The sequence below is a fragment of the Leucopleurus acutus genome (assembly GCF_964270905.1).
Source record: "Leucopleurus acutus genome assembly, chromosome: 10".
NCBI classification, from domain to species: Eukaryota; Metazoa; Chordata; class Mammalia; order Artiodactyla; family Delphinidae; genus Leucopleurus; species Leucopleurus acutus.
Window position 1 is genome coordinate 43668442 of NC_139153.1, and position 18021 is coordinate 43686462.

The 18021-nt window shown below is 46.1% G+C and overlaps 1 protein-coding gene across 1 annotated transcript in view; it reads right to left on the minus strand.

The window, feature by feature from the left end:
- SCN10A (sodium voltage-gated channel alpha subunit 10) overlaps positions 1-18021 on the minus strand; it is a gene marked incomplete at both ends in the record, with an annotated part of 77504 nt that overhangs the window by 31707 nt on the left and 27776 nt on the right. The window contains 7 exons of the mRNA XM_082848389.1: positions 2641-2814; positions 5422-5660; positions 7774-7882; positions 10582-10875; positions 14467-14637; positions 15326-15523; positions 15668-15809. Coding sequence (XP_082704515.1) covers positions 2641-2814; positions 5422-5660; positions 7774-7882; positions 10582-10875; positions 14467-14637; positions 15326-15523; positions 15668-15809 — 1327 coding nt within the window. The remainder of the gene's footprint in view (positions 1-2640; positions 2815-5421; positions 5661-7773; positions 7883-10581; positions 10876-14466; positions 14638-15325; positions 15524-15667; positions 15810-18021) is intronic.

The window sequence follows — 18021 nt, forward strand, 5'->3', positions numbered from 1 at the left end:
AAATAAATAAAATAAGGAAAAATCTACATATTAAAGCAGTTCTTAGAAGGAAATTGAAGTCTTCAATGAATATATTGGAAAAGGAAATAGGCTGAAAATTCCAACCTAAGAAGTTAGTAAAGAATAAAATATGTGGAATGTAAGCTGCAATTAAGATAAGATGCAGGATTAATTGAAATAGAAAACACCAGTGAAGTAGAGAGGATCGACAAGCTAATAGATGGTTCTTTGAAAAGACATTAAATTGACGATCTTTGGCGAGACTAATAAAAATAGATAAAAGAAAGCACAAATGACTATTTTTAAAGAAAGAAAAGGATGACATAAGTACATGTGATATGGAGCATTAAAATGTAACAGCATAGCATATACAACTTAGTGTCAATAAAATTAAAAATTTAGATAAGAAGCAAATTTTTTTAGAAAAATAATAACTTACCAAAACCAATTCGAGAAATTGAAAATCTGAGTAGTTTCACAGCCATTAAGAAAATTAAATCAGTAAAGAAAAATCTTGACTTGCAGATGGCTTAATTAGTGAATTCTACCAAACTTACAAGAAACAATAATTCCAGTCTTACCCAAAGATTGGGTGTAGAAGAAGAGGAATATTCCTCACTTCTTTTTACGGAGATTAGCATAACCTTGATGCCTAGATACTAAAACCTAGCAAGGACAATGCAAGTAAGGAAAATTACAGGCCAAATATTACTGATCAATATGGAGGCAAAATATTTTTCTAATTATTAGCAAACTGAATCTTCCAATGTATAAAAAGTGTATCACGATCAAGTTGGGTTTATCCCAGGAATGCAAAGTTTATTTAACATTAGAAAATCAATTAGTATAATTCACTGCTTTAACAGATTAGAGAAAATCATGTGATTATCTTAATCATGCAGAACAATTGTCTGATAAAATTAAACATCCGTTCATGATTAATATTCTTAACAAAAGAGAACTTCCGGGTTTCCCTGGTGGCGCAGTGGTTGAGAGTCCGCCTGCCGATGCAGGAGACACGGGTTCGTGCCCCGGTCCGCGAGGATCCCACATGCCGCGGAGCGGCTGGGCCCGTGAGCCATGGCCGCTGAGCCTGCGCGTCCGGAGCCTGTGCTCCGCAACGGGAGAGGTCACAACAGTGAGAGGCCCGCGTACCGCAAAAAAACAAAAACAAACAAACAAAAAAGAGAACTTCCTAAACTGATAAAGGAGTTTTTAAAAAAATCTTCTTAAAAAACCTGCCACAAATATCAGACTTGCTGAAATACTGAAAGCATTTTCTCTGAGATCAGGAAAACAGCAAAAATGTGGCTATTAACACATCTTTTCTACAGTGTACTGGATGTCCTAACCAGCACAGAAATGTAATAAAAAGAACCAAATGGTATAAGGATTAGAAAAGAAGAAACAAAACTCATCATTTGCATATGATATGATTCTGTTAACAAATTTAAAAGATTGCATAGATAAGTCGTGAGAATTAATAACAGAGCTATCTGGATCCAAAAATATTAAATAGCAAAGTGCTAGCAAAAAACCAAAACAAACAAAAAAAAAACAACCCAAACCCCAGAAAAGAACATTTAAAAAGAGGTTTCATTTGAAATAGCATAATGAACTAGGGAATATCTAGGAATAAATCTAGCAAAAGATAGGCAGGAAGTCCCTTATGGAGAAATTATAAAACTATTGAAAGACTGAAATAAATAGATTGTGTGCCATTTTTGTGGATCAGAAGACTACATAACATAAAGGTTATATTTCTTCCCAAACTGATCTATAAATTACTGCAGTCCTAATAGAAAAAAAAACCCCAAACCCAACAATTTTGTGTGTAGGTGGGTATGTAACTTGTCAAATTGATTCTAAAATGAAGTGCAGGGGCCACGATATTCTTGAAGAAATAAAACAAGATGGGTGACTTGCCTTACAGACACAGACATCAGGGGGACATCTCTTTTGTTAAGAATAAGGGAACACATCCTGCAGAAGGCGTCCTGGAGCTGAGTTGGGAGAAGAGCCAGGACGGGAGGCTAGTAGGAGGCAGTTTTTGAGGTGGGTGAGATATTGGGGCTGTGATTTGGGGACCAAGGGAATCAGAGGATGATCAGAGCTGGGACTCTGGAGTCAGGCAGCCTGGCTTTGAAATGAAGGTCTGAGGCTCACTCAGCAGCAGGGAGACTTTGGGCCATCATTTAACCACTCTGTCTCAGTTTCCCTCATCTATCTGTGGTGATAGTAAAAGCAACTCTCTCAGGGTGATGTAGGCATAAAATGAGATGTGTTATGTCAAGGGTTTAGCTCTGTGCTTCATGCATTGTCAGAACTCAAGAAAGAGTAGTTGCTATGATTATCATTTACTGTTATTTGGTAAGAGAACAAGAGGGTGCTAGGAAGTCTCCTCTTAGCGCAGATGAGGGGAGCCAGGGCCAGAGAGGAAAGGGCACACCCCCACTTTGAGTAAGTGCAAAGCACCACGTCTCTGGCTCCCAGGAGCCATGCCCTGCCTCCTCCCACAGGGAACGAAGAGGAAGAGGGAGCTGGCTGGTGGGGTCCCCAAAGGACAGAGTCCATTTCCAGCGGGGAGCCTCCTTGGATGTCCACGTGGAGGTTCCCCAAGTTGCCAAAAGAGTACATTACCAGGCGGAAGGTCCGCAGCACTGTCAGGCTCCCCTTCCTGACTGCACCCAGCTCTATCAGGCTCACTGTGACGATGATGCAATCAAAGATGTTCCACTTCTTCTGGAAGTAATAGTAGGGATCGAACGCTATGATTTTGAAGACCATTTCAGCAGTAAAAAACACGGTAAAGACCTGCGGACAGAAACAGGGATCCATCTCAGCAGGGTCTGTGGGGTCGGGTGACAATGACAAATAGAGCAGGGGGAAAATGTCGTGTTTATAAAGTGGCAAATCCCTTTACCTCGTTTTTATTCTGTTTCTATATTATCTGCAGGCTCCTGACAGATTGGGGATGGGAACGCTCAGTGTGGCAGCAGAGAGAAATCTCTGGATCAGTGCTCAGGGAATACACATTAGTGTTTCCATGCTTCAGTGTTTCCGTTTGAATGGTGTTGGACATGGAGTAAGTGGATAATCATTAGGATAATAATTATTATATAATTATGTAAATGAGAAGTCAATCTGGTTCAGTAGTTTAAAAGCAGGGATCGTGGGGCAACACAGACCCAGAGAAAAATGTCAACTCAGCCATTCCTAGCTTGTATAAGCTTGGACAAGGAGTGCACCCTCTCTACCTCAATTTCCTCATCTGTATAATGGGCTTTAAGTGAGATAATGCATATGCAATTCTTAGCAAAGGTCCTGGCAGACAGTACTTCATTAATCAATAATAGCTATTAGTAAGAACAATAATAATACATTGTCTCTAAGATTCTTTCAGCTCTGAGTATCTTTAATGGTCTTAAACAGGATAGAATTTTGACATTGAGAGAGGTCAGGGCCAGGCTTGGGTCACACAACAACCAGCAGGGAAGGGTGACAGGTAAGGAAGAAACCAAAGATCAGAGTCAGGTGTTTTTCTCTCATTTGTTCTCAACAGAGCTTCTCGCCAGCCTGGGAAACAGAGGTAGTTACATCCCTTTTACAGAGAAGGAAGTGGCTGAGAGTTTAAGGAACTTGACTGATGCCACAAGATGGCAACTGTGAGATGCAAAGAGCATCTACTGAGTGCCCTTTGTAGGCAAGTCAGCGTGGTGTGGGGGTGGGGCGATGAGGTCCTGTGCTCTAGAGAGACCTGGGTCACCTCTGGCTCCACCTTCCCCACCTGTGCTACCTTGGGCAGGATACTGAACCTCTCTGAGTCTTAAGGCTCTCTTTTGTGCTGCGAGGGTGGTGATAACCTCATAGCGCGTTGTGACGCTGAGAAAACACTTATAAAGCACCTGACTCATCATAAGCACCACACAGTGCCTGCCTTTCTTTCTTTTTTAAAAAATGTCACTGGGCTCTGTCACAGTGGTAAAGGCCTTTGGTCTTTCTTGCCTCAGCTTCTCCAACTGTAAAACAAGGTACGGGCTCAGAGGTCTCTTCCATCTGACCCTTTGGGGTCTATGATGACTTCTTGGCAATAAGCTCTCCCTTCTCTTTCCATTTCCCCTTTTCATATCAACTTTACATAGCATGTGTCTTCTTAGCCTAGGTGCTGCTGAAACGTAAGGCATGCTGGCTCCACAGTATCCCAGAACCTACTGGCATCATTTTCACATCCCTGGATTCTGGGAAAGGGGGAGATTTCTAGAGAAGAGCAGTCACATTTCCTCTGGGACCCCTCCTTCCACCTAAGTCTGCAGCCTACAAGGAGTTAGAAGAGCTGTATGGTCCTGGTGGAACTAGTAAGCCACCTGCAGTGGTGTGGACATGGAGGCAGGACCCTGACCTTCACAGCTTCTGCTTTTCTTGTGTGCATGTGCACACACACACACACACACACACACACTAGCACGTCCTGTGATGGGGTTTAGCACCCAGGAGTTGAGAGGTGTGAGCTTCAGAGCCAGTTGGCCTGGGTTCAAATCTTGATGCTGTCACTTACTCACCTCTAGCACCCTGGGCAAATTAGTTAACCTCCTGTGCCTCCGTTTTTCCATCTGTGAAGGGGCATAATAATAGTACCTACCATATTGGGGTTTTGTGACAATAACATGAGATAACCCATGAGAAGCATCTGAGGCCATGTCTGGTCTTGAGTAGGTGATCAAATAAAGTTGGCTATCATTACTGTTCCTGTGGGGCACAGGCTGAGGACAGTTCTCCTCTGAGTCTGACACTTTACTCAGCATGTAGGGAAATCCAGTATGGACTTTGTGTTGTTCAAAGAAAATTATACTACAAAGTTATGGAGGAAAATTTAAAGGAAAGTCCTGTCTGAACCAGATTTTAAAAAAAGTTCTGACACTTTTGTGACAACAGCAAGCATGATCCCAGGTTCCCTCTCTCTCATTATCTTCCCCTCCCTCCCCCACTCTTCCGCACTTAAATGACAGCGTTGAAAAACCACAGACACTGTGTTTTGCAGTCACAAAAGCAATAAAATTGGAAGGAAATTTGCAAGTCCATAGGTTGTCTTTAGATGGGAAAGTGGCATTTATCATCATTTCGAGGTAGTGGCAGCTGCAATGCTGAGAATTCAGGTGGCTGTCCTAAGTTCTGCAAAGGGGAGGCTAGCTGTCTCTAGGTCAGGGCTCTCTCTGTCCACTTCCCTGTGCTCGTTCATCCCAAAGCAATTCCCAGCAGCTCAGCCTGGTCCTCCAGACTTGACTTCCTGCACTAAGTGTCTACACATCTCCCGCACTGCTCTCAGCCAGCAAGATCAACACTCCAGTGAATGAGGGCATGCTGCTACCCCACCCAGAGCCCCACAGATCTGACAGCACAGGCAGTGGCTGCCAGGGCACTCACAATGTTGCCAATCTGAAGCATGGCTTCGAAAGCGGGACTCATGCCGTAGTGCTCCATGGCCATGAAGATGGTGTTCACCACAATGCACAGGGTGATTGTGAGCTCTGCAAAGGGGTCCGTCACAATCACGAAGAGAAGGGTCTTAAGTTTCACCCACGTGGGGCAGCAATCCCAGATCAGATACTTCCGAGCCAAGCTGGTCAAGCAGGGTGGGCACCTCTGTTTAGACTCCTCGAGTTCTGCATCACAGGTGTGGTCAATGACAGCTCTCAGCCGGGCATGGACTCAGACCCCCACCCCATGGCCAGCTTCTAGACCTTGTCATTACTTATAACTCCCATTATAACACCTTATAACACCTCCCATCTCCACTTCAGCACTCACCCTTTTCCTCCTTTTTGAGCCCCTGTAGTCTAGCAAGTGCAACCCAACCTCTGTCCCCATTCAGTCCTCCAAACCATGGACCATACACTTTTTAACCATCCATCGCAAAGGTCATGCGTGTCTTTGCTTCTCAACTTACCCAGCTTACATTTCATGTCCACCCCCTTTATACTCCCTTACAGACACCTCAGTTCCCTTGCCCTCTCCCCCCCTCCATTGTACTTGCCTGGCAAAACCCCAACTCTGAATAAACCCAACATGGAGATGACTCTGTACCTGTGCCCAACCAACTGAACCTGGTTGGGAAAAATCCACAACCACGCTGACTGGTCCCAGCTTGTCACTGCCCTGTGTTTCTCCATTTCATTCCTTCAATCTTCCAGACCAGCATTTCTCTCTACCTTCCCTCTCCTCCAACCTCTCCCTCCTCCTCCACCTCTCTAATCCTCACTCTCTGCTGATGAGTAATTATTAAATAGTTATCCATGAGCAAAACTAACAACAACACTGTTGTTACTAGCATAAGTACACATTTCTCAAAACACAAACTCAGTTATGCAAGAAATGTAGCTTACGGGGTTTTCTCTCCCGTAACTGAATTCAATTTATACTTCAAGTCTCCAACCAGGGGACTTTGTTTTGGTTAACTCAACGTCTGCTACTACTTCGTTATCTGAAGTTGTGTCTGAGTTCTGGGGAGCTGAAGGTTGGTGGAGGGTTGAGCTGGTCCTAAGTCATTGCCAACTGTATTTCACTTGAGTCATCAATGTTCCCATTTGGTCGTCGCTGGTGGGAGAGCCATGGAGATGGCTGTTCCCTCTTTGCCTCTCACTCATCTCCTTCTGCAGCCTTCAATGGGAACAAGGTGATCATCCAGATACTCTGCTGTCATTCTGGGGCCACAGAGCACCCTTTGAGGCTGCCTCAGTTCTTCTCTACCCAGGCATGTGACTGGCCCATGCTACCCTACGGTTTCTGTGTCATACTAGGCATGAGGGTCTCTGTCTAAGATTTGCCGCCTCCAGCTTCACCTAGAAAGTAAGGTACAGGTTGGCTCTGTTTTCAAATCACTCAAACATTTTGTTGTTGTTGTCTGTTGTCCACCATGCCCTCCCCTGCAGTTAGAATTCAGCCCAGGGCTGGGAGGAGAGTACCCAGGGCCCCTTCTCAGGGACACACCAACATCCAAACTCCTTTCTCCATCCTCCAGCTCAGGACATTTTAAATTTGTCCAGAGGAGATGAATAACTAGATATGACTAAGGCCATGTTTTCCATGCCCTGAGGCAAAAGAAAGGCTGGATAAGAAGACAGGTCTTATACTCAGGGTGAGAAGGATATAGCCGTGCTCTTTGGTACTTGAGTGCCAGGTGGCCATTCTCTTCCTCCACCCTGTGGCTTGGTGTAAGTAGTTAGAATTTAGATCCATCCCTGGGGAGGCTGAGTGGATTCCCACCTGATTGATGGAACCCTGAATTGACAAGGATTTAGTTAAACTGAAGGATTAATTTACTTAAACTGCCTTCTAATGTTCAGCATGAGCTTGAGACAGAAATTAAGTTATAACCATAAAAGTCACTGCCATGAAACACATGGGAACAATTTTTCCATGTTTGAAAATTAAAGACTGTTAAATTTCTTGCATACCTGAGTGGTAGCTTGAAATTCTCTGTGCCTGCTGGATCACTTTTTAAAATCCAGTTTTGTGAATACATATGAAGCAGATGTTAATTTGAACAAGAAATGAATTAGAGCATTTCATTCAGTGGATTCTATTGTTTTTGAAAATTTATCCACATTTTAAAAACCACACTGATAAAGGGTAATGGGGACAAGGGCATAAAAATGAGGAGTATCCCAGGACACAGAGATGGGTGCTCTTCGACACAGGTTTGGGGCATCCCATCTTCTGCTCATATGGGGACTCCTCATGGCACAGTGAGTGGAAGTTCCAATGAGCAATACTTACCCTCGAGGACAGAGGTCATGATACTGACAACACTCATTGCCCTTTGGGTTCGGAAATGTTCATTCAAGTATTCTGCTGTCAAGTAAGTCTTCTGTCCTGCATCAGATGCCTGCTGGGACAAAAAAAGAGTCAAGACATTCCCCTAAAGTCTTCAGTGGCAAAAACAGATCACTCAGCCTCTTATTGGCCTCTCTTCGGTGGTTGCGAGCTGCCCAGTGAAGCTACGGTCCTCTGCAGTCATGCTTGGAGTAAAGGGGCTACTCCATGAACTTGGGGTAAGAGCTCAGATGTGAGGAACAGCGTGACACGGAGCTGGGGTGCAACCAGAGCCTGAGTTCGTAGCTAACAGATGACCTGGCCTCACCTGAGGCTTTGCAGAGTCCTTCCCTAAGACAGGTTCCTGGGCACCAGGGTGGGGAGGGGGCTGCCTCAAGGGTCTCTGAGGTTTCTACCAAAGGGTAGTGGGAGTTGCAAGGGCATCAGGCCAGGCAGTCATTATTGGACTTCTGCTGGGCTGCGCATATGACATTTACAGAGAATTCCTACTCCATGATAGGCTTCCTTGACCTCCCTCCTAAGAGGCCCATTTCTCTTCCCAACATACGACCCAGTTCCTATTCCACATGGTCTCTCTCTTTCTGAGGGAATATTTGTTGTGTCTTGATTGTTCAATTCTTAGTTTCTGACACAATCCTTTTGACTCTTCTCTCTCTGGGCCTTTATTGGAAGCTCTGTCTGGATTCTGTGCCAGGGCCCTAACTCTAGTCACACACTTACCCTGGATGTGGGGAGTCCCAGGCCCATTGTAGCTGACTCAGCACTGCACTAACCATTCAGAGTCCAAATTCAACAATTATTTATTGAGCATTTGCTGTAGGTGAAGCTCATAGGTATATAGTACATATAAAGAAAGTTTAGAAATTTCTCAACCATGAGGACTCAACAAAAGGTTCTAGCATCTACTGCTGTTATTGGTCAGATGTGTACATAAATGAAGGCACTTTGTGATTCCATTTAACCCTTCAGCCATTTAGAAACCTTTTTATAAGGTCTTTATAAGGGGAGACATGGAGGCTTGAAGAATTTAAGGGACTTGCTAAAGGTGGCTCACTTGGTAAATGGCACAGCTGTGACTGATGTTCAGGTCCATGTGACATGGAAGGGATTAAAGAGTTAATCTTGCACTAGCCAGATAATTTCACTAAAATGAATCGAGGCTGGAATATCCAGGAAAGTGGTAATCCACAGAGTAATAACACGGTTTCCTGAATGAGGCATTTTCTAGAGAGTTAAAGTACCTCCAAGAGGACCCTGAAGCCTGGCTTTGACTTGAGGACTTTGGGTTGGTGATTCTCTTGGTAGGTCTTGGAGACCTACTCTCTACCATCTCTGCCCTGCTCTGTACCCATGGAGGGTGACCTGAGCAAACTGCATCACCCTCACCCTCTGGTTCTGGTCAGGTTTGGCCAATGGGAGGCACAGACAGGAGATCCGAGGCTGGGAGGAGAGGAGCTGGCTATCTGCCAGCTGGCTTCTTCCCTGCTGGGCTGTGGCTGGGCCACCTTCCATCAGGCTGCCTCTCACATAAAGGGGCAGGTCTTGCTGGGCTCTGGTCCTTCCCCTCACCCCTTAAGCCTAGGCTTATTACAGCTTCCCACTGTGGCTAGTTCCTCGGCGCCTCACTGCCCCTTCTTAGTTCCTGAGCCCAGCGCACATCTCTGTAAATACTTCCATAAACCCTCTCCACTTGCCCACTGCAGTGGTTCATCTGTTTCTTGCTGGGACCCTGAATCCCATGCATCCAGTCAGAGATGGAGCTAAGGTAACACTGTAAGACTTATCCAAGTCACTAGAGCCATATAATGGTCAGCTCACAAGTCGGTTTGTAAACCACTGTGTGTCCTGGGCTGGCCAGAGGGCAAAAAACAACAACAACAAAAAAACAAAATGGGGCTTCCCTGGTGGCACAGTGGTTGAGAGTCCGCCTGCCAATGCAGGGGACACGGGTTCGTGCCCCGGTCCGGGAAGATCCCACATGCCGTGGAGCAGCTGGGCCCATGAGCCATGGTCGCTGAGCCTGCGTGCCCAGAGCCTGTGCCCTGCAGCGGGAGAGGCCACAACAGTGAGAGGCCCGCATACCGAAAAAAAAAAGAAAAGAAAAGAAAAGAAAAAACACTAGAAGCGTCATTACTGAAGATAGAGGGAGAGCTTAAATTAAATCACAGCTCCAATCCAATGAGGAGTCCCTGATTTGCCATTACACTCTGTGATTATTCTATTAAGAGTGCTGGCCAGTTAGTCACTGTTGCCTAATTTGTGCATTTTGGCAAGTTATTGCTTCTCCAACTAAAGTCAGGGATACTTTGCTTCTGCTAAGATCTGTCCGGGGCCCCTCCCAGGATTTCTCTGAGTCTTAATTGTCAAGCCCAAGGTAGTTTTCACAGAGTCACAGGCAAGAAGAGAAGAACCTTTAATTTTTTTTCACACTCGTCCAGGAAGCAAACAGGCCTATTTCCAAAGCCGTGATAGTGAGTAGGGACAGAAACTCTGGGGGAAAAAATGATATCAATTGGAAAATAGTCTGTATCACCGTCCTACAGAGTAAACCAGAATACCTGTTTGATCTCAGTTAAACCCAATCTCTCCCTCTCGGTCTCACCTGCCTTGTCTGTAAAATGGGGGTAGATGGGAGGTGCTGGGCAGAGTGATGTCTAAAGGATCCTTCCACGGGTGACACTCAGGGCTTCTTGGCCTGAGGCCTCTAGCCGGAGAGCAGCCCCAAAGAGTCTGGAGCATTCACAAACTCACCGAGACTTCGATGGCTCCAGCGGCAAGCTCACCAGTGGGCAATGTTGGGGGTCCATCTTCTCCACGCCCTAAGCCAGGGCTGGGAGTTTGAGGCAGTGGACTCCTAGGGAGGGGGCCTTGCTGGCTTGCATCCCTACCCAGCAGCAGAGAGCCCCGATGGCTTTGACAGTCTCCAGGAAAGACTCCATCATCTGTGACCCCATCAGGGAATGAGATGTCTCGGCCAGGGGCCTGGAAATGGAACACACTGCCATGGCTAGCCTGGTGTCTCCCCGAGGTGAGGCCTAGGAAAGACTGGGCATTGCCCCAAAAGAGCAAGAAAGAAGGCAGGCTGGAAGAGCATCCTACAGGCAAATCTGGAACCCAACACTTCCCCCCCACCCCCACCCCCACTCCCACCTCCCTGCCCTCAGCTTCGTGACCTTCCCATAGAAAATTAAAGACACAGACCTACGGGGTATTCTAGGTATACATGGGGAGAAAAGAGAGGAAAAGAATATTCTTGACACAGCCTGGGAAAGGGCCAAGATCAAAAAGAGATTGCAAGGTGTTCAAGATCAGCAAATAGGTCATCATGGCCAAGGATGTGTCAGAGGACAACCTTGTCACCCAGATGGGTCAGTTGGTTGCCAGCCTTTGGCCATGGTGCTGGACAAAGGTATCTTAAGTTCCCTGCTTCAATGCAAAGTTGTGACTTCAGTAGACAGTTATGTACACCAGTACAGGAACAAGCTTAGTAAAGGGTTGTTGAACAAACGAGTGCTCTTATTTTCTGAAAATTAGGCTCGACAATTCATTAGATCCATCCTATATGGGTGTGAGAGTTTGTTTTGCAAAGGAGGAGATAAGAGCTTTGTAATATAATGAGCTTCTAGGATCCCGCGAGGCAAACGTTGAACAGTCAACAATGGGGAGATTGAAGGGAGAGTTGCAGCCTAATTTCCTGGAAGAGTAGTGCCATTCCTCCAAATCAATAAACATTTCCCATCAAAATCTTCCTCCGAGGGAACTGTGTGGTGTACAGTTGCCAGAGGAAAGGAGCTAATTCAGAGGCCCAGAGCCCCTGGAGAGTTAGTGTGCTGGGTTGGCTAGTTCCCACGACCACGATCTTGACCAGACAAGTTATCAATTCTGTCCTCACCTCATAGAAAGTGCTTCTAAAATCTAAATACTGACTTCCTATCAAACTCTGATCATAATGCTGAATTTTTCCCCCTTCCTTAATTCCTTTTATTTACTAAATTACTAAAGTTGGGACACTTTGTCAATTAAAGCTCTCCTGACCTATCCCCCTCTCCCACAGAAGTGAAATTTGCTTTCTTGATCATTTGGAGCCCAGTCCTGTTCAACAACCATCACTGTAATTCAGTATTAAAGTCCCCCACAGCACTAGGGACTTCTCTGGTGGCACAGTGGTTAAGAATCTGCCTGCCAATGCAGGGGACACGGGTTCCATCCCTTGTCCAGAAAGATCCCAGATGCCACGGGACAGCTAAGCCCGTGCGCCACAACTACTGAGCCTGCACTCTGGAGGCTGCAAGCCACAACTACTGAAGCCCGCGTGCCTAGAGCCCGTGCTCCGCAACAAGAGAAGCCCACGTACCGCAACGAAGAGTAGCCCCCACTCACCGCAACTAGAGAAAGCCCATGAGCAGCAACGAAGACCCAACACAGCCAAAAATTAATTAATTAATTTAAAAAACACAGTGCTTTTTCCCTAGAATATATATCCAAGGACATTGAACTCATAAAAATCCACGAATCCTTCCTAGTTTTGAAGCAAAGGAACAGAATTGGCATATCCTTATTAAAGATGGGACAACTGAGTTATATGCACTTGGGCACTAAGCAAACCAAGAAACTAAGAAGAAAATTTTGGTCCTGTATTTGACAAGCAATGCCTCCTTGGCCACCAGCTAATATTTCACAATTAACCTATTTGACAAATGGTGGACAATGAACTCTGAATCTAAGTATCGGACGTGCCTTTAAAATGCATCCTCCAAGCAAACCAACTGGTTTCCTGTGTGTTCCCTGAAACCCCTGCTGTGTCTCTCTGCTAAGTGCTACCCCCAACCTCTCTCTCATTACTGCTGGTCAGAAAATGGCTTTTTATTAAAACCTCCTATGGTCTATTTACTACAATAACACACCTGGGAAAGAAGGAAGAGGATACCTTATTGAATGGACTCCAGTTAATCAGTTAGTATTAAGGAAGTACCCAAACAATGCCTCCCTGTCTTTGCATAAACATGACCTCCTTTCTGCCTGGAAAATATTCCTCCCCAAACACTCCCAGTTCTCAATTACTAGAGGACACCCCTACTCACTATTTACTATTCACTTAAATTATCCCCTCCTCCATGAAGCCTTTCCTGATACACCCTCGCCCTCATAAGAGTAGACGTTTCCTCTTCTATTCCCCAAACACCATCTATGTGTCCCTAATAAAGCACTCAACACACAGCTATTTTTACATCTTCCTCCTCCACCCAAATGGAAGTCCTTGGGAAATGGACTGTGTTTTAGTCAACTCTTTATAATAAGCACCTAGTGTTGTTGAATTAACAAAACATGGTTCCTCTTTTTCCTTTTGAAGGTAAACCTAGCTGGAGACACAAGCACACAGACACACACCAGACAACTATTGGACATCCAAGTGCTAATCTGTGCGAGGCTGACTGAAAAAGCCCAATTCAGAGTGTCACTGACATGTCCACGGAAGCTGTGATTCATCCTGTTCCATGGTTGTCAGAGCCCTAGTCAAATCCCCTTTGAAACAGCTTCTGAACTGTGCCCTGTCCATATCAGGTGCTGCTCAAAAGAGGCAGAGCAAGGAAGGGAAGGGCACAGACTCTGATAAATGCTGAAGTGTCGGTGTCACTGAGGTCAGTGTGCATGGGAGTGTGACTGTGTATGTCCATGCACACGGAAGTCTGGGGGTTGTAGAGATCCTATTCCAAAAAGTAGAACATCCTTCAGAGGAGCACAAGGAAAAGAGGTCGGGAGGGAAGTGAGCGTCAGCAGCCTTGAAAAATAGCCATGTTGATCCCCTTTCCCATACTGTTATTGTGGGATCTACTCTACCACAAAGGGGTTATTATCTCTCAGGCCTGTGGAAAGGGTATATTTGGGGTACATAGGACTTTCAAGGGAGAAGGAGCTGGTGGGAGGAAACTTGGTGAGTACAGGGAATCTTGGAGTAGGAGGTAGCGGGTCACGATGGTGGCGAGAATTGCTACAGGGTCTGAAGTGAGGTACTGAAGTTATTCCCAGGCTGGATTGTTATCACAGAGACAGGTGCCGGGATCTCCTGTGCCAACAGTAGGGGAGAATTTGAGCTGCAGGGGCTGAGGCATGAGGTCAGAAAGAAGCTTGTAAATGATTTCAGCATCACGAACAAGGATCCCACTCCTGCTCCAGAACTGCAGATCAGAGTATCAGAAGGAAGCTGACCCTTGATGTCCACAGGTCCACAGACACCTCAAGGTCAGCATGTTTAAGGTCACAAACAATCCAGGGTTCTTCTCCAGTGTTACTGCCTTAGAATCACCACCTACCTAACTGCCCAATCTGGAAACCTGGGAGGCATTTTGGACTTCTCCCTTCTTTTCCAACATTCCACAGTCCCAATCTTGTTTATTCCCTCGAGTCCCCATAAAAGTCTTTATCATCCACCCTTTTCCCCATCCATAATGCCCCTGTCCTAGTTTAGGCTACCATTGGTTGGGGGGCGTGGCAGGCAGGGTCTGTATTATCAAAACGTCCTCCTAGTCTCTGTGCCTCCAGATATCTCTCTGCTACAGACCTCTTCCCACTTCAGCATATTGTCCATGGCAGCTGGAAAGGTGGGTCACCTTTAAGGCACAAATCTGAGCCCCTTACCATTCTGTGCTCGTTGTAAGACTCAGTCTGGGGTGACTTGTTGTCATCTGTGGAGCCCTCTGACACCCTTGGCTTCATTCTGTGCCTTCTCACACTGGCATTTTTGGAGGCCAAAGGGGATCCATTGTGGGAGTGGAGAGAGGCTGTGTCAACCCCCAGGGCTGCCAGCACCTGAAAGGAGAGAACAGCAGTATCTGGATGAGCTTAGCATAAATGTGTGTCCCCCAGACATGGGGTGTCACAGAGGTGATGGCATCTAAACCAGAGGAGATCAGGATTAGGACCTGGGTGGTGGTTGGATTAAGACATGGCGGGAAGAGTCACCTCCTTCATTCACACCCTGTAGTAAACTCTGTTGATGTCCTGTCCAGATCTCTTTTACCAGGTCAGTACCCTCATCTCAAGCTGCTTGAATGTTAGTTACTAATGGGTTACAGCTGCAGGATTTGCAGAAAACTTTCTTTGACTATATATTTGACTGGAGCAAGTATGGAGGTACAAAGGGCCAGCGTTCTTGCCTCCAGGTAGGGGTAACCCTGTGGAACAAGTCATGCCCTGGAGCTCCCCATGGGATCAGGCCAAAGGTAGTATCTAGCTGAGGCCACTTCCTTGTTTAATTCTTCCCCTGTCCCATCCTGTTTCCTTCAGTCTCCTCCTAAGAGCACCCCTCAGTGAATCACTTGCACAGGCTCTTCATTCATTTTTTATGAGAAAATCTAACCTAAGATGGTCCCTGAGATAAGATGAATCTTCCTATGGTTCCCTAAAATGACAGTCTTACTCTAAGAGGCTAGTCCAGATATCTGCCCAACAATGTATAACCTGCAACAGATTTCACAAAGATCCACCCCTCACTGACCTCCCGCTCCGTCCGGAGCATCTGAAGGGCCTCCTGGAACTTCTTCTCCTTGGCTTCAATTTCATCAGTGGTTGCCTGGTTCTGCTCCTCATATGCCATGGTGACCACAGCCAAAATCAAATTGACCAGGTAGAAAGACCCCAGGAAGATAACAAGCACGAAAAAAAACATATAGATTTTCCCAGAAGCCCTCAGGGTCTGCAGATTCAAAAGAAAGAAGAGAGACTTGTACCTAGAGAACTTGGGCCCCTGACATGGTCAGGGTCCTCCAGGAAGAACGTAGCCATGCAGCCAATGCCCCAGCCTCCAACCGAGTCTGTATGGGGACATGCAGATCAATACCTGCTGGTAGAGGCGTTCCCAGGAATCCTGTGTCATGAGGCGGAACAGTGAGAGGAAAGCCCAAGCAAAGGAGTCAAAGCTGGTATAGTTAAAATCTGGGTTGTCAGATGTTTTAAGGCAGAAATAACCTTCAGGGCAGTGGCTGCAGCAAGAACAGAGAAGGTTGTCAATTGCACAGCCTCCCACTTACTGGGGGCAAGACAGTTCAGAGTTGTGGGAAGACCTGAGGGTTTGAAGTCAAAGACTGGAGTTCAAGGCCTAGCCTACCTCTTATTAGCTGAGTGACCTTGGACATTCAGTCTCTTTAGGTCTCAGTTTCTCTTGCCCATTAAATGGGGATGATAATGTTAGGGAATTACTGACTGAAACCACCCATCCTGGCCAGGTTAGAACCGCTTATGTGAGTTATCTCACAACAAGAGGTCTCAATAAGGAACATGGAACCAACAAGCTGCCACCAAAACTAACCAGAAGAATTTGGGAGGGGAAAAAAGGACGGAGGAGGTGCCAACCCATAATAGTCCTGCAAACCTCCCAGACTCCCTCGTGATAGAAACTGTCTTGACTGAGAGATGTGTGTGCAGCCAGGAAGGGCCCTGAGTCAGACCAAATATGGGCACAAGCAAAATGATTGGCTAGAGACAACCCAGAAAGTTAACCCAACCTCCATAAATCCTGAGACCGCAAGCCATGAGGCAGAGCAGTTCTCCTAGGTTCCCTACCCTGCTGCTGTCTGCTCAAACACTCATTTACAAAAAAGTGTTTTATTTTGTCAATATGCACGTTTCCTCAGACGATTCTTCTTTTTCTTTTTTGGCTGCGTTGGGTCTTCGTCACTGCACACAGGCTTTTCTCTAGTGGCGAACAGGGGCTACTCTTCGTTGAGGTGCGCAGGCTTCTCATTGCGGTGGTTTCTCTTGTTGTAGAGCATGGGCTCTAGGCGTGCGGGCTTCAGTAGTTGTGGTACGTGGGCTCAGCAGTTGTGGCTCGCGGGCTCTAGAGCGCAGGCTCAGTAGTTGTGGCACACGGAATTAGTTGCCCTGTAACATCTGGGATCTTCCCAGACCAGGGGTCGAACTTGTGTCCCCTGCATTGGCAGGTGGATTCTTAACCACTGTGCCACCAGGGAAGTCCCTATGATTCATTTCTGAGTGTTAGACAAGATCTCATCTCGGGCCCTAGAAGAGGTACCCCCCCCTCCCCGCCCCACCCCACCCTGGTAACATAATACCTTCACGTCAGAGTTTCATGCAAAGGGAAATGGCCTGGAGAAGGCTAGCTGGCTGCCCAGACATGACCCCATAAGATGGTGAGCTCTTTGCAAATTGACACCAGGGGAGGCAGAGTCAGTAAAACCTGAGCCAGTTGGCATCATCTGCAGAGTTGTCTTTCAAAGGAGGACTCACAGTTAGCCAAGTTCAGCGACCAATTACATGCAACAATCAAAACACCACTTTCCGGGCTTCCCTGGTGGCGCAGTGGTTGAGAGTCCACTTGCTGATGCAGGGGACGTGGGTTTGTGCCCCGGTCCGGGAAGGTCCCATGTGCCCCGGAGCGGCTGGGCCCGTGAGCCATGGCCAATGAGCCTGCGCGTCTGGAGCCTGTGCTCCGCAACGGGAGAGGCCACAACAGTGAGAGACCCGCGTACCGCAAAAAAAAAAAAAAAAAACCACCACTGTCCAATAACTGAGCACGTACTGTGTGCCTCTCTCACTCCTAAGTGCTTTACAAATGTTATAATTTAATCATCTCAATAATCCTTTTTTTAAAAACAGATGTGTGGTACTGGTACAAAAACAGAAATATAGATCAATGGAGCAGGATAGAAAGCCCAGAGATAAACCCATGCACATATGTCACCTTATCTTTGATAAAGGAGGCAGGAATGTACAGTGGAGAAAGGACAGCCTCTTCGATAAGTGGTGCTGGGAAAACTGGACAGGTACATGTAAAAGTATGAGATTAGAACACTCCCTAACACCATACACAAAAATAAGCTCAAAATGGATTAGAGACCTAAATGTAAGGCCAGAAACTATCAAACTCTTAGAGGAAAACATAGGCAGAACACTCTATGACATAAATCACAGCAAGATTCTTTCTGACCCACCTCCCAGAGAAATGGAAATAAAAACAAAAATAAAAAAATGGGACCTAATGAAACTTCAAAGCTTTTGCACAGCAAAGGAAACCATAAACAAGACCAAAAGCCAACCCTCAGAATGGGAGAACATATTTGCAAATGAAGAAACTGACAAAGGATTAATCTCCAAAATTTATAAGCAGCTCAATAACAAAAAAACAAACAACCCAATCCAAAAATGGGCAGAAGACCTAAATAGACATTTCTCCAA